This window comes from Pteropus vampyrus, unplaced genomic scaffold (genome assembly GCF_000151845.1).
Source record: "Pteropus vampyrus isolate Shadow unplaced genomic scaffold, Pvam_2.0 Scaffold43, whole genome shotgun sequence".
NCBI classification, from domain to species: Eukaryota; Metazoa; Chordata; class Mammalia; order Chiroptera; family Pteropodidae; genus Pteropus; species Pteropus vampyrus.
This window is the reverse complement of record NW_011888824.1, coordinates 1,844,277-1,861,759: the sequence shown is the minus strand read 5'-3', so window position 1 is coordinate 1,861,759 and position 17,483 is coordinate 1,844,277. Positions and strand designations below refer to the sequence as shown.

General features: G+C 35.7%; 1 protein-coding gene across 7 annotated transcripts in view; it reads left to right on the top strand.

The window, feature by feature from the left end:
* L3MBTL3 (L3MBTL3, histone methyl-lysine binding protein) overlaps positions 1-17,483 on the top strand; it is a 103,441-nt gene that overhangs the window by 34,279 nt on the left and 51,679 nt on the right. For all 7 annotated transcript variants that reach the window (XM_011358727.2, XM_011358726.2, XM_011358724.2 and 4 more), the window contains 5 exons: positions 774-865; positions 2,829-2,933; positions 5,946-6,081; positions 7,535-7,626; positions 11,794-11,945. In XM_011358727.2, the coding sequence (XP_011357029.1) occupies positions 774-865; positions 2,829-2,933; positions 5,946-6,081; positions 7,535-7,626; positions 11,794-11,945 (577 nt within the window). The remainder of the gene's footprint in view (positions 1-773; positions 866-2,828; positions 2,934-5,945; positions 6,082-7,534; positions 7,627-11,793; positions 11,946-17,483) is intronic.

Here is a 17,483-nt window from a genome sequence, read left to right as displayed (position 1 = left end):
TCACTAAGATTAAAAGGAATAAATTCTCAGTTATGCCGCACTCTGCCTTAAAAATATCATTAGCCTTTCTCTCCCTTCCCCTTCATTTCTGTTCTCAGGGAGCTGGCTGCTCCACGACTTTGTTCTTAAGTCATTTATTTTTTCCCCTTAGGTATTCAGACCTTTTTCTTCATGAGCTCTATCTTTCCCTGTTCAGATCTCATCCCTTTCCCCCAACTCTGTTACCTGTCGAGCTCATTCTTTCTTTTATTTTCATTATTCGTCAAATTAATCCAAATTAAAATTGATTTTAGCTGACTCCATATCTTTATCACTTACATCTTCTTTTGCTGCTCAAAATCTGGCCCTTGCTGAATTAAATTTCTTCCGATTTCCGCAAGATTAGTAGCCATTCCCTGACCACTCAGTAACTGGCCTTTTCTAGTCCTTCTTGATTTCTTAGGAAAAGGTTTTTGAGCATCCTACTTCTAGAAGTGCTTACTTCCTGTAGCTTCCATGGTACTGTTCTTGGAAAGAACCTTGGTTTCTTGCTCTGTCGTCTTCATTTACTCTGAGTTCTGCTTCATTCTTCTACCCACATAACTGCAGCTATATACCACAGTTCACTTCTTAGTTCTCATGTCTTTGGAAGAGGAACAAAGAGAAGAGAGTAAGAAATATCAGCCATGGGAGTAAGAGAAGGTCTAATTGTAGTTAGGAAGTGAGAGTTCATCATCTACATCTGATTTTTTATATTTGGAAATTCTATCATTTTAATCTCACTTGCCTTTTAGGTTTGCCTCCTAAAGGAAAGAAAGCTTGGTGCTGGGCATCCTACCTGGAAGAGGAAAAAGCTGTGGCAGTGCCAGCAAAGCTGTTCAAGGAGGTATGGGCCCTTCTGGAAACATTGTCTCTAAGGGCAGAGGAGCTGCATGCAGTCTGATATTGTGGTTTCCACTCTGTTTAGGAAATGTGACTTAGATGATTTCTCAAACGTATTGTTTTTCATGTGTGTATTTACGTGGAGGGGCACCTCCAAGGGCAACTAGCATGAATATATACCTTTTCCCCTGTGCTACATGCTGGGCACACATGGATACACATGCTCTTTTCTCCCTACATGTACCAGGCTTTCACTCAGTTTTAAGAGGGATACTTCTGCTACTATTAAAAAACTAGTAGATAAACATTGGAATGAAATTTCATGTCAGCATATTGGCTTTGGGGAAATAAAAATAAGTTTTTGAAGATTACATAATATTACAACAAAACTCTAAGAATGAGTTACTATATTATATTAACTATAATAAGAGTTTTTATTGTAAGTGATTTAAAATCAGTTAAAAGTATAGACACCAAGTGTAGTTCTAGGTAAAAGTTGCACCTGGGCTAAAACAGGGGTCGGTAAAGTTTCTGTAGAGGACCAGAGAGTAAACATTTTAGTATTTGTGGGGCATCTGGTCTTGGTTGCAACAATTCAAGTCTGTTGTAATGAAAGCAGCCATGAACAATATATAAATGAATGAACATGGCTGTATTCCAGTAAAACTTGAATTACATAAGCAGGTGGCAGGCTGAATTTGACCCATAGACTATAGTTTACTGACTTCTGGTTTCAATTATTTAATTATATTTAATCATGGTATGTAATAAATCTGCCATCGATACTTTGTTATATATGTAGGAACATAGGGAGTTTTTAAAAACTGCTTTAACAGTAAATGTTAGGATGAGTACATCTACACAAAGCATATTTAATTTAAACAAGGTGGTAATTACATATGAACTTGTTCTACATAATTTTCTGTAACTGGTTCTTTGAAGGATAGACTTTCACATTTTTAAAAAGTTTAAATACAGCTAATTACTGGACTCAGTATTACATTCATGTAATGCAAAATATAAAAGTACTAGAAGAATATGAAGTATGTCCCTCAGAGTCCCGTCCTCTAGGTCCCAGATTGGCCTCTCCTAAAGTTTACTGTTACTAGTTCCTATTTTTTCTTCCTAGAAAATTATATGTACAGAAAAACAATATGTATACACAAATCCTCTACCGCCTCTTAAACTAGATGATAACATATATTATACTGTTTTGGACTTTGCTTTTTTTATTTAACTTAGTTTGGAAATTATTCCATCTCAATTCATTATTTTCTTCATCAGTCCTTTATATTAATACGTGATATTCTATCTTATGTCTGTTCTATAATTTAAGCGGCACATGCATATGTATGACATATATATGTCATCAATTGGGAATCACTAAATTATAGATCGGATATAAGATGGAATACTATGTATATATATATATCTTTTGTGATATAAATGTTTTACTGAATATCCTTGTACACTTGTCATTTTGCACATGTGTGGTTATCTCTATTGGATAATTTCCTAGAATTAGAATTGTCGAGTGAAAAAGAATGTTCTTTTTTTAATAGATATCATGAGATTGCTAGAGGCTATACCAGTTTATATCTCAACTAGTGACTTCTGTGTGTGTTGATGGTTCCCTAGGGCCTTGCCAACACAGTGTTATCAACTTTTTGATCTTTACCAACCTAATAGGTGAAATATGCTTTAGAGTAATTTTACTTTGTATGACTCTAATGGGTGAGGTTGAGCATCTTTTCAAATATCTAAGACATTTGAATTTCTTTTTCTGTGACCTTTTTATAGTCTTTGTCCATTTTCCATTGAATCATTAAGTGAGCCTTTTCTTCTGAGATTTTAACAGTTATTTATGTATTCGATTAAATAGTCTTTGTTTAAGAATGGTAATTATTCACAATTTTAATTAGCTCTTCAGGATAAAATATTAAAGCTGCGTTCATTTTGCATTGTAGTATCAGTCCTTTCCATATAACAAAAATGGGTTTAAAGTTGGCATGAAATTAGAAGGCGTGGACCCTGAGCATCAGTCTGTATACTGCGTCCTCACTGTGGCTGAGGTAAGCTTTGTGTTGTCTTTATTAAATAAAATGGTGATTTTGGAGTTTTAATAATGGGAAAAGATGCCACCTGTTGATTGCGTACTTTGTGCCAGGCATGGTGCTTAGTGTTTTGTGTATATTACCTCATTTAATCTTTATAAAAACCCTATGCGCAGGTCATGATTTTTCATCCCCATTCTCTAGATGAAGGAACTGAGGCCACACAGCTTCTAAGTGGTAGAACCAGCATTTGACCCCAGGTTTTTCTGATTCCATAGCCTTTGTCATGCCTTAACATAAGGAACAAATCAACAGATATTTGTATTTTTTTAGTATTTTGAAGTATCTCTGAAATTTTGCAGGAAAAAATGTCCCAGTCAATTATATATACCTTAGTCTAATATATTACTGAGAGCACTTCTTAGAATTTGTATTTTTTCTCTCGTGCTAGCCTCTGCCTGCCTTCCTTGAGCCAGGGGTATATGTTCTTTAAAACTTATCCCCAAGAGAATAAAGTAATCATGCATTAGTTTTACTCATAGTAATCTTTCAATGACGTAGTGAATTTGTAAGACATTTGATTTCTGTAGAACACAGTAACATCTGATAGCTGAATGATGACAGTCACAGTAAATAATAATGTACAGTTAAATAGAGAGCACTATGGGGCAGATGCTAAGTGTTTTCCATATACTAATTAGCATATGTAGGTTCTCAAAAAAGTTGAGTTTTATGAAAATATTGTGAGGAAGCAGATTCAGTAAGTGTAGACTGCTTTTGAGAAGTTTAGCTGTAAAAGAAAAAATTGTGTTGTGTGTGTGTGGTATGTTTTAACTCTCGGTTTTGGAAGAAATTTATTTTAATTTGTCTAGTTCTTTATTATAACAGTAGTGTTTGCTTATCATGAAAACTTCAACTAGTATAAGAGTGTATATTACAAAAAATAAAAGTCCTCTTTCACTCTCTTTTCTGATTTTGTATCCCAGAAATAACGACTGCTAGCAGTTTAATGTGTTCCCTCCAGATGTTTTCTCGTCACATAAAAATATGTACATGTATATTTTTCTTTTTTATGTAGAAATGGTATGATATGATATATAATCTGCAGCTTTTGTGGCAGTGTATCTTACATATTTTATAAACATAATATTTTTAATCTTTGGGTAGTATTTCATTTTACTGAATTGCCGTGATTCTTTTAATTGGTTTCATCTCAGTGAACAACTAAGTGGTCTTCACTTTCTCATCATTACAACAGTACTTTTGTGAGCACGGTCACAGACCTTAAAATTTGTAATGCGTGTTGTCAGTTACCCAAGAGTATAGGAGAAGCCACTAGAAAGCAGAGGACTGGAGGGTTCAGAGAGAGCGCAGATAACTGTTAAGGAGGGGATGTGAAAAGATGGGATCCAGAGCATAGGAGGAGGTCCTGGCCTTAGCCAGGAGGGGAGGAGTCCCTCTGTAGGTTTTAATGGGTGAGGAGAAGACAGGTGTGTGTGTGTACCGGGCGGGTTTCCCAATTTGGAGGCAGACATTTGAGAGAACTTCTTTACCGTAGAAGGTAAATCATCAGCCTGGAGGATGGAGATGGTGGGATTGGTTAGCTGAAGGAGAGAGAGGAAGATTTGAAACTACTGTTATGAAGAAAGGGAGTGGAAACTGGACAAGGCTTTCTAGAAGGATTGCTATGCAGCAGGGAGAGTCTAGTATTTGAGTACATGGAGATGCTCTGGATATTCACCCCGTTGGGTGGTGTGAGTTCTCATTATTTGCAGTCGTTCTATTCCAAAAATAGCAAATACTAACATTGCTCCTAGGGGAATTAAAGGGTTAGGTTCCTGTTAGGTTCTGGTCATGACTTTTTGTCATTTAATCAGTATATAGCCATGTTTATGTCTGTTTCTGTTTAAAGACAGCTTATTTACTATCTGTTGTTGATAGTAAATAAGACAGCTTATTTACTATCTGTTGTTGATCTGATTAACATTGAACTCACAGCCAACAGCACTCACTATAACTCATGTCTGATGAAGCTTATCTAGTACACATATCTTCTCTGTAAGGCATATCATAGCCTTTTTGCATTTAGGAACACTAGCCAGCACTTCAGCACTATACTTGGGGAACATTTTAATTTTAATTTGGGAATTGTTAATTGCCCTGGCCTTGGGCTATAGTCTCGAGCTTCTTGTTCAGGCTTCTGCAGGGCAGGTGCTCCTGATGTGGTTAGATGTCTGGTGTGGTATGTGGTTCCACTGGAACACATCTGTTGTGCTATGGGAAAAAGATTGAAAGACTGAACTTTTCTCTAAAAGCCCAAGGCAGAATATAACCTAGCTGAGACTCTTAAACCCATGTGACCATTTAACTTGGAACTCTTCTAACTGGGGCCCTTCAGGCAAATGTATGGCCTCAACTTCTAGCATGTGCTACATAAAGTAATTTCTTACTGGCATTCTAGAGAGCCTGTCTCATCTAAGTATGAATCAGGGAGGCTTTTATTTCTTTCTCCCTATCTAGCTACTGGTGGAGAGGAGAATTTGTCTGTACCAGCTTTGGTCCAGCTGGGTATCACCATGTGTGGAGCTTAATAAAGGACAGAGAGCCAGCATGCAGACAGTGTACAGCAGGGCTTCCACCCTAGGACTCTGTAGGACCTGTGTGCCCTGTGCTGGGCTGGCTGCTTCCTACTGGCTCTCCTTGGTGATGATATAATGAATGAGAGGATGTGTATATGTTGAGAAATTGTTTTTCATCCCATATTCATGTGCTCCTAATGTAACTGGTGATGATGGCAGAATACAGCAGCTTAACCCTTCCCAATGTATGTAATAGCCTTTGCCTTTAGATTCTGTCATTCACTAACCTGATTTTTGTTGCCATTAATGAAGATGCTTTGATTAACATAAGCTGTATCATACTTAATTTTCATATACACAAATGTTCTGTGTATATTCTTGTTTTTTTTTGTTTTTGTTTTTTGTTTTTTTGTTTTTTTGATCAGTCAACCTCCTTTACTTATTATTTCAGGTTTGTGGATACCGGATAAAGCTGCACTTTGATGGATATTCTGATTGCTATGACTTCTGGGTAAATGCAGATGCTCTGGATATTCACCCCGTTGGGTGGTGTGAGAAAACTAGTCATAAGCTCCATCCTCCCAAAGGTATTGTCACTTTTTTGTTTTGTATTTTCAATTCTGTAAAAACTTATTTTTTTACATGTTGATTTGGATTTTTTTTAAGAATTCAGACTTTATAATTCAAATCAGCCCAAATTCAAGCTTATTGTTCATGATGGAAAATATGTTTATTGAAGTGAAAGAAATTTAAAAAGTAGAATTCTATTTAAGAGAATAAACTATGTCCATGTACTCATTTGCATATGTAATAACATTTACATGATACTTAATCTTGACTACAAATAAATTTTAGCTACAGGTTTCTATTTTACATATATACCTGAAAAAACTGATATGAAAAATTAGTTCTAACCTTTTATACAACTAAGTTTATTTACTGATATTTCAGTATATAGAATATCTCAAGACATTTTGCATTCAACTTATAGATACTAATATTCAGTTGGAAAGGAGAGTAACACCAGAAATTGGTTTAGGAGGGGGTTAAAGTAATCATAGCAATTATTTTTTATTATTGAGTTCTTTGTAAATACAGTCTGCCAATGATTTTTTTTTTTTCTGTGTCATGTTTGCATAAAGATCCAAGAATAACATACCATCTTTTTCAGTCCTTCTCTAATGTATGTTTTCTTCTTTTCAACTATTATGTTCAGTATCATTTACTTAATGTTAAAGATACAGCTTACTAGTTTGATATTTTTGGCCTGTCTCAGGACTTTTGTTTTTTAGTAGATTTGCCATCCTTTGGTTTTAAGTGAAAAATTAATGGCAGAATGGCATTTTCACATGGCTGAAGGATTAAACAAAAACATAGAAAAATGAGGGAAAAAAAGAAAATCTGTAAGCCTTTATATAAATTGACCTCATATATGGCAGATTGTCAGCTGTTCTTTTCCTGTTTCCTTCCGGACTTCGGTGGAAGTAGAAGAGAGCACATGAACAGATAAAATGAAATGCTCAACTTTTTAAGGGAATGTTGGCTTTAACAACATTAAACATAAACTTGTGAAAATTAAGGCAAGGACATTTCCATTACTGTAATTTGCCAGTGTGCTTATTCATAAATCTTGAATTGTCATTCTTGTGGTGATAGGCCAAACGTATTTGATCTGTTTTATTACTTTTTTCCCCCCAGCTTCCTACTTGTTCCTATAAGTTATTCTCCCAAAACAGAGTAGGTGAAGGAAAATTAAAGAATTTGACTACTCAGTATTCTGCTGCAAAGGAATTCTGCCACAATATATGTTTGCTTCCTTACACCTTTTCTTTATATCCATTACCATTCATTCAGAATTGAAAAAAAATTACAGATTTTTAGAAATAAACATAACCTCATTATAAAAATTCATAGTTATGAATTATAACTTAAATTTTGTCTATTTAAAAAATCATATCTTGATTTTGGCATATTTAAGTTACAGATGAAAGTGGGATATTTTGATGTTTTTCTAAGTCTGTTTATATGTGCTTACTCTAGGTTATAAAGAAGAAGAATTTAATTGGCAAACCTATCTTAAGACATGCAAAGCTCAAGCTGCTCCCAAGTCATTATTCGAAAATCAGAATATAGTAAGTACATCTAAAATACTTTTTCTTTCAAAGGAAGTGGTGTGTTTCATAGGATAAATTATAAGTGGCAACAATACACTGTAATAACTTTTATTGCTTTGGTAAATAAAATATTCTTATCTTAATTAAACTTTAAAATTAGCTTAAAATCTTCATAAATAAATATCTATTTTATAGCCATATCATAGATGTCTTTTTATTGAATGGTAGAAGGCAACATAGTACAAGATTCAGGTATAATTTTTAATGAAGGTGCATAAAAAATTAAATTGACTGGGATATTGTTACTGTCATTTGTTTGGGAGTACTGTTCAAATGGGGTTCACACAGTGAGATGAATGTAGCCCTGTTTCTGTCTGGAAAGGTCTTTATTTCTCCATATCTAAAGGAGAGCTTAAGTGGCTGCATTTTTCTTGGCTGGTAGTTCATTCCATTTAATAGTTTGAATATTTGATTCCACTCCTTTCTGGCATGTAAGGTTTGTGCTGAAAAGTCTCATGATAATCTAATGGGTTTTCCTTTATAGGTTGCCGTCGTCTTTTCTCTGGCTATCCTGAGAATTCTGTCTTTGACGTTGATTTTTGATAATTTTAATACGATGTGTCTTGATGAAGGCCTTTTTGGGTTGAGATAATTGGGTGTTCTATTGACTTCTTGAATTCCAAGCTCCAGCTCATTCCTTAGATTTGGTAAATTCTTGTCAACTATTTACCTGAAAATGCTTTCCAATTCCTGCTCCTTTTCCTCTCCTTCAAGAATTCCCATTATTCTTAAGTTTCCTCTCCTGATGGTGTCAGCTATTTCTCGTATTTCTCTTTCGTTTTTTTTTTTTTTTTTCATTCTTCAGTTTCTCTCTTCTTTCTTCTGATTTATTTCTAGATTTCAGTCTTCAATATCACTGATCTTTTCTTCCATTTGGTTGACTCTATTTCCCAAGCTCGTTATTTCATTTTTTCAACTCTTGCAGTGTGTTCTTTATCTCCAGAAGGTTTTTTTGGTTCTTTTTGAGGGTTTCAATCTCCTTGCTAAAGAACTCAGTCTGCTCATCTAGTTTATTCAATTCCTGAAATTATTGATATGATTCGTTTCGGATCTCACTGAGTTTTTTCAGAAATACCATCTTGAATTCTCTTTCATTTAAGTCATATATTTCTATGTCTGTAAGCTTATTTTCTGGAGATTTTTCTCTTTCTTTCTGAGATGCCTTGTCACCTTGGTTGTTCATGGTGTTTAATGGACTGTTTCTCCACCTGGGCATTAATGAAAGTGTGTTCTGCTTTTTTTTTCCAGAAAGAAGATTTATTATATAATGGTCCCTAACCTGTTGCAAATAAGGTGTTTTTCTTTTGGTTTCCAGTAGGTGACGTCTAAGCCTCTTGGATCTCTACTTTATATAAAGTGTTAATAGTGTCTTTTCTTTCCTTATAGATGTTTAATCATGCTCGCTACCCTCAGTCTCAGTTTCATGTCAGTGTTAGTGACTGTTTCAGTAGCATTTGCTCAGATTCCCCTGGGACTCCACGGTGTTCCGTCGTGGAGGGTATGGGGGAGGGGCTCTATGTGTTGGGGGTTGGAGGCTGCGGCTCAGCCTCAGTTTTGCAGCTGCGGCTGGTAAAAATCAACTGTTGTTTCTCTGCCATCCCCGCTTTTCTGCCTTCCTTGTTTCTCTGCCTTCTGCCCTGATGATTGGGCACTGCCGCCAGCTGCTTGGAACTCACAGCACTCTCAGGCAGGGCTGTTCAGGGAACTCGCCGTTCCTTCTCCCCTCCACCTCCTCCTACAGGAAGCTCTGGCTGCGAGAGGCAGCTTTGTTTCTCCCAGTCCACCGCCCGACACCCACGGTTCTGACCTGTGGTAGCTCTTATGCGCAGATCCCACGCTTAGACGTGCTGGTGTGCAGTTTGTGTGTTTTTTGTTGCGTTTTAGGTGTTTGGCTTATTGTTGTTTCAAGAAGAAAGATCTGGGAACGTCTCTTATGCCTCTATGTTTAATCTAGTCTCTCAATGTAGGCCTGTTTAGATTTACATGCTAGAGACTATGATTTTCTGCACTCCAACTTCTAGCTTTATTTGCAGTACTAACAGAAGCACAGTCTGGATGTGTGTGCATTTTGTATTTCTTAACCTACATTACCACATTGCCACTATCTACTACCTTTGACATCTCTGTGGAAGCCTGATACCTTATACTTGCCCAAGTTCTTTCTTGCCCAAGTTCTGATTGAATTGGAAAGAATGGAAAACAAGCAGGTGGAAAACCAAAATATTATCTTTATAACAGATAAGGGCTCAGTTGCAGTACATCTCACTTGGCCTATATCTGCTGGACAGATGAGCTTTTTGATTCTGAGCCCTGGAATTAAAGAGATTTACTGGTCCTTCCTGTCCCAACACCCAAGCCCAGGATCAGTGAACCACGGCATGTGTACCCTCCCACAAAGACAGAGCTAGCTTCTAAAGGAACATAATGGAAACGGTGCCCTGTAGTCCAGCTTACTCTTAAGAGTATGCCCAGTGCCTTCTTCCAAATTCAACAGTCAGGTAACAGTGAGTGAGAATATGGGAAAAGGCAGTAATGTTTCAATAACATTCCCTCTAAATGGAAATAAATAGCAGGAGTGGTGGGGGCGGGAAACCTTCTCTCTCACTCCGAATATTCTCTATTTGGGAAATGATTTTAACCAGTTGTTTTAAGCATCAGTCTAATGGCTAAAAGGTTCTTTGATCAAATTGAACGAAGCCAGGTTGAATTAGAGAACTGAAGAGGAGTGTGCGGGTACATGTATTTAGGCAGCTAATAGAGGTAATGAGCCAGGTTAAAATTTTTAGAATACCTTAATTGAGAGGATAGCTTAGTTGCTGAAATGTAAATACCGCATTGTCAGTAGATTTTCTCTATCAAAACAAGGGGAGAAGGCCTGTTAGGTGGAATGCTCAATAACCTGCTGTTGCCACTTCAAGTTTCCAAATCCCTGTCTAGTTCAGTTAAGGATTTGATTAACTGCCTTGAACCATCTTAAATTCTGTGCTTTGCTAGCACACAACATAATCTAGGGCTGTGTGCTTGATATCTAAGAAGCAGTTAATTTTTATATTTCTAGGTTCCTCTACCTCAGAATTATGGTCAGAACTCTGATAAATAATTTCAGGACTTAAAAGAATAGTAAAGATATCTTTGTAGCATTAGAGACTGCTCCTTTACTTCAGACAGAACTTAATTCTAACATTTTCAGGTGCACGGGTATCTACATTTTTGTAATGATAGCAGTATAATTATAGTAAAAAGAGAGATGCATCTATTTTGCTTAAAGTAATTAAATAGTATCTATATACATCAGTCTGGACAGAAGGATTTTTTTAAAAGGGCAGAAATGACTTGTTGTGTGTTGTCATCAGCATAACCGATATACGAGTATATATACATGTCTGAGATTAGTATATTTTTCTTTACAAAAGATTGTAAGGAATGTTTACATTTTACTATACCTCAAATACTAAATCTTATTGAACTTTTATTATCTTAGTTCCATGTTCTAAATGGCTGATAATGTGTGGATTTTCTTATAAACTGTTTTGAATGACTGTATATATTAACAGCCAGTTCTTTTGATGCTGTTGTGAATAATATCTGTAGCGTTAAATAAAAGTTGTAATAATTTGCCGCCTTTCATTTATGAAGGTGACCTACTTTCAGTAGAGTACTCTTTTGAGAGATCTTTTCAGAAGTGGGAGTGAATTTGTACTGACTCATACACATTTTTAACTTGGTTAAGTGCATATTTTGTGTAAAATAATTTTCATTGTTGTGTAAAATCAAGGGTGAGAGAAAAAGAAAGTGAACTATATGGTGAATAAAACTTGCCCAACTAGTATAGTCGTCTAACTAAAGTACTAAAACACATGTTAATGTTTATTAAATTCTGTGTGGTTGTGGTATTTTAGTTTTGAGTTCCTGATAGTTAATTGGGATAGTTAATTGGGTATAGAAACAGGGCATTTTTCTTATTGCCGCTTGTTGGAAAGTGACCCTACTGTAAAATTGGTACATGATTTTTAAATTATGTGAATACAGTTGATGGATGCCAGGCCTTCAAACACAGGTGCAGAGAGGGTGCAGGCCTTGCTGTTAAGTGTGTGCTTATCTCTAATTAAATCTTATGTTTCGTAGACAGTGATCCCATCAGGCTTTCGTGTTGGAATGAAGCTTGAAGCTGTAGACAAAAAGAACCCGGCATTCATCTGTGTTGCTACGGTAACAGATATGGTGGACAATCGTTTCCTGGTACATTTCGACAACTGGGATGAGAGCTATGACTATTGGTGAGACATTTTCTGTCGCTGTGTGCTTTTCCTAATTTAGTGTTTATCCAAGTAAACCAGGTATATGGTTTAGAAACAATATAATGTAAAGCTTGTGACAGAAAATAATAGTGCTGACCCACTCTTTTCTATTTCAGATTTTTAACCTTTAACATGTTCCATATGGCATGTATTTCTAAATAACATCCTTTAGTTCTACTTCATGATTTGTCTTTTAGTTGACTTCCTCCTGTGGAAATGCTGTTTATAAACCATTTCTAACATATGGTCACACTCAGAGCACACATAGACACGTTTTTCCCTTCATCTTGGATGTCTTCTCTTATTTTTTAGGAAAACATTTTCCTATTTCTTTTGTATTTTCATGCCTGGTAGCTAATTTAGTGATTTATAATAGCTGAATACAAATATATTAATTGAGGAATGTTGTTTTTAATCCTTATAATTTTTGGATATACCAATAAAGTAGTAGGAACAACATATTATGAAATTATATAATTATAAAATAATTATAATAAGCCATTATGTTTTAATTAAATAATTGAAATAATGATTTTCCATACTTAAATCATGTTTATTGATCACTATAATTCAGCCTCTTGGTGAAAGAAATTTCTGACAGGTTTAGTTCCTTCCAGAGGATACTTACAATGAAAACGTTTTAGAGAAGTGACAGATATTTTTATAAAATAGGACTATTGTTATAATATCGAATGAATATTAATTTATATAAATGTTGTTAAATTTCAAGGAAACTTGTTTTCTGACCTTACTTTGTAGTGTACATACATTTACATACTCAGTAGAACCATCAATAATTTCTTTTACTCAAATTGGATTCTTAGACACCAGTTTTACTTGCATTATTTTAAGGAGAATATTGAAAGCCAATTGCTAGTAATGTTTTAAAAATACTTTTTATTATGTTACATATACTTTTTATAGAATTTTTTAATGTAGATAAGTAATTCCATGATTATATCAGAGTCAAGTACTTTTAAACATTTTGGTGTGTTTTTCCCTACCTTTTTTCTGAAAAGCATAATTTTTCCTCATAGTATGTCTTTTTATTGGGTTTGCAATAAAAAAAAATTTGTTGAGATGTAGACCATTTCAAGCATATACAGAAGTAGAATATTAGAATGACCTTCCTGCTGCCATTACACAGCATCAACAATTATCAATTTATATTTGCTCTTGTCTCCTCTGTATTTCTGCTCCTAAAATCCCAACTCCAGGATTGTTTTGAAGCAAATTCCAGATATCGTTGGGTTTCATCTGTGAATATTTCAGTATATATCTTCTAAAACTAAGCTTTTTTTTTCCGCAAATGCTCTAAATGCTCTACTGTTGTTCTAAATGCTATATTACTAACATACTTAAACATTCTCCCTAATTGTCTTGTTTTTTGTTTTTGTTTTTTTGCCGGGGAAATTGATAGTTTTAGGTCTACATTAGGTGCACACTTTGTGATTGCTTTGATATGTCTCAATCTCTTTTAATTTATATATTCCTGTTCTTCTGTATCTTCTTCTACTCATAACTGTTATTGAGGAAACCAGGTTGCTTGTCCTGTTGTATCTCACAGTCTGGATTTGCTGATTGAACCCTTGTCATATTGCTTATCATGTTCTTCTCATTTTCATATTCTCTGTAAATTGATGGTTTTGTTTCATTTAAAATTATCAATGTGAATGAGTGAATGAGAAAACTGTAAATTTAGAGATACTACAAATCTGCCTCTTCTGGGTCAAACTTGTTTCTCCCCTCCTGTGTTCGATGTGCTGTAATGATAACAATACCAATGTGATGAGTAGGATCCAGTACTTTTATAATGAATGATGCCTTAGAGCAATTATTAGAATTTGTTGAAAAGAAAACCTTTTGTTTTTAAAGTTCTGATTCTTTTAGGGAGAATGATTTTGTTTTTAGCTTTTGCCTGATTTAAACAAAGTGGGTGAGTGTTAAAGATATTCTTGTGGTCTTATAAGTGTTACAGGTTTTAAAAGTATAAGTTGCTTATTTGACATGAGATGTATTTCCTTTAAAAACAAACTCTTGGAAAATAGTAATAAGGAAGTCTAGAAGAATTTATCACAATCACTTTTTTTTTGATGCCAAATGCCTCGAGAATAGAAAGGAACCCAAGTTCTCTTTTAGAAAGAGCAGAGAAAAGAATTGAGCTCTTTTAGCTCTGATTTTGTATTTTTATGAATACAAAATAATTAGTTTTAAGATGGAATGTACTTTGAGAGTTTACTTACATTTCTAACTATTGACATGAAATTACATTTTATTAATTGTCATGAAAAGAATACAGTGTGTTCTCTTCATCAATATGCAATTAAAGCACATTGAAAATTGCTTAAATGCACTGGAATATCTCCAGCCTTATTAAATATTGTGTTCTTTGATCTTTGAATTTTGGAATGGTTTTTTTCCTGCATAAATTACTTAGGTATGTAATTGAGGTTACAAATTGGATTGCCTTTCCCCATTTAAAATAGTTTGGAAATGAGATTTTTTTTCATTTGAATAGTATAGTGATCTTATTTCTTTCACTTTAGTGGGAATTTAAACGTACACGCACATGTGCACACACACATTCGTGGTACTACACGTGTAGTTGCAATAAAACATTTCTTCCTCCCAAAAAGGGACACTGTGTAGTATTTAAATTTATGTGTAAGGTTTAAAATTTAAAATTATGTGTAAGTAGTTTTTTATGAAAGGAAAATAGTATTTATATTATAATAAAAGTTGGTCTATCTCTGGGTTTCTTCTATGCTTTTGTAACTGGTAGTTGGTAGCTGTTTAATTCTGTCCCTTGAATGTCATTGGATTTAGGACTAATCCTAAATATCACAGAATACTGGAACTAGAAAAGACTTTAAAGATGTGGGAAGGAAAGCCATCTCAGTGAGGGTCCTTCTGTCCTCGGGGAGAGCATTGGGCAGCCTCTTGGGCTCCTCACATTCCACTGCCTGAGGGTTCCACACAGCAGCACAGTGAGGAGTCACCTCCTCTTCTCCCTCAGGCCCTGGAAAGGAGCCTTCCTTTTAAGAAATGTTCTTTTCATGTCACCCTGTCTTTCGGGAACCAGGAATGCATGAGAACAGGACTGTTGAGTAGAAAGCCCTAGTCAACTGAGGTTGCAGTTTCAACCATCTTTGAATTTCCGTCTAGTGTCCCAGTGAGTTGGCAAAAAATCAACAAACAGATCTATGAAACAAACAAATCTATAAAAAAAGAGGAGCACTGAGTTAGTGAATTAGAACAAACATGGGGCTGGGGCCTTTTACTGAGTGTATTAAGTGTACTGCAAACTTTTTTTTTAGAGATGGAGCTCTTTTACATTTATAAATTGGGAGTGACAGTAATTATATATGTTTCTTCAAAGTAATGTTGAAAAGTTTGCAGCGATGTTGTCAATTTCTTAGAGCAGTGTGAAAGGTATCAGGTTTGTCGTCATTGTTAAATCTGGGAAGCACCCCTTGGTGGTGGTAATGAATTATAGTGGTGAAAGGAACCTAGGTAGCTCTGCACTTCATCCCTGAGGGTCTCAGGGGGTCTAAGGAGGGAAATATACCACCACTATTTTGGCTGCAGGGTAGATGGTGATCAGTGCTTAATTATCAGAACCAACTGCTTGTTTTCTGTAGTGGCACATGGAAAGAAGGACTGACTGACTTATTAGAGAGTTCTTGGGGAAGGCTTCTTAGAGGACATGAGATTTGTGCTGGATCATGAAGGCTGACAAGAATCTGTACTTAGATGTTAGGTAGGAACTTTCCTGGCCAAGAAAAGCACACACTTTTGTTCAAGCTCAGGGTGAGGATGGGGGTGGAGCAAGCCAAGAGTGTTTGGAGAATGGCAGCCAATCTATTCAGTAAGTGACTTAACTCTTCTCAGTTTCGGTTGCTCCCTGTGCAAAAAGAATTCATCGTCGTCGTCGTCATCATCATCGTCGTCGTCGTCATCATCATCATCATCATCATCCATCATCGGCATCATCATCGTCTCATAGGGTGATATGAGGATTAAAACAAGAGTTTTAGAAACAGAAACCAAATGATAAAAGGTTAAAGAGATGGCTGTGAGGGACATCAAGCTGTGAAGTTTGGCCCTCAAGGTGAAAGTGGATTATTGCTTGAGGGGAAGTCAACCTCTGAGGAAGGTTTTCTTTGTTTTTGTTTGTTTGTTTGTTTTTAGGCGAGGCAGCCTTTGGTTGACCTCACAGATTGCAGGGACCTTGTCAGTTTACAATCCCTTATTTTTTATTTTTTACGTATGCAGCACCTGGTCTTCCTAGGTGATCTCCTATCCAAGCCCTAACCAGGCCCGACTCTGCTTAGCTTCCAAGATCAGATGGGATTGGGCTTGTTTAGGGTGGCATGGCCATAGACATGCACAGAGTTTTGAACTTGGTTTTAGGCTGAAGGAGACCACACTGGAGGGAGAGAGTGGAGATATCTGAAACAGTGGATAATTGGGGACAGCAGGTCCCGTAGGAGGGAGTAACCTTGAGAAGGAATAAACTTTCTTCTCCCTCAACTTGGAGAAAATGGAGAAATGAAAGGAAAACTGACATTAGAGTAATGAGATGACATCTCCTTTAACTTTTACAAGTAGTCACTATTCAGGAATATCAGATTTTAAACTTGAAACAAATGAATGATATTAAAAATAGCTACTGTGGGGAATGGGATTATAAATGAATTAGGGGTGAAATGGAGAACTGGATGACTCAGCCAGATGAGGTTTAGGGTTTAGTAGTAAAACAGAGTGATGGAGGCCCTGAACAGTTGGCACGTGATGGAAGCCAGGAAGGTAGGGTACTGGAAAATAGAGTCATCATGCTCTGGATTTAGGGAGTGGGGGAGGCCAGGTGTCATGGATTTCTTCAGAGAAGCTAAATCATTGTGGTTTGAAATGAAGACTTTGATGTTTTCTTTATGTAAGCATCTTAAATGTTTTTATTTGTCTCTCTGCCTAGATCTGTGGAACCCAGTGCGTATACGTTAGTTTCGTTTAGCTTTTGGCAGTGACTGATAAAACCAGGATCTCTTTCTTTTCAACCCCCAGGGGCTTAGTGAAATCACTTCTTTGTGCTTTTATAAAATGAGGATCATAATGACTATTCATTTTATTCTTATATTAAAAACATGGATTTTTCATGAATTGTTATTTCTGTTATCTACCAGTCTAGGTCTGATTGGATCTTAGCAGACTGTATTTATGAATAATTTGAACTTTTTTGTGAAATGTTAAAAATGAAAAAATTTTTCTTTTTCTTTTGAAATTGATTTCTTTGATGACGTACGTAAAAACCGAAAAGAGAGGATAGGCGCAGCAATCAACAATTTGCCAAACATTTTACCATTAGCTGATCTTTATTATATTGCTTCTGGGTTACATTTCTGCTTTTGAACACTAGATGGGACTAAGAGATGACTTGTGATACTATAGTAGCAGGAAGGATTCCACAGCCTTCCAACTTCTGAATGAAGGCTTGTCTGCATTTTGAGAGAGTATAAG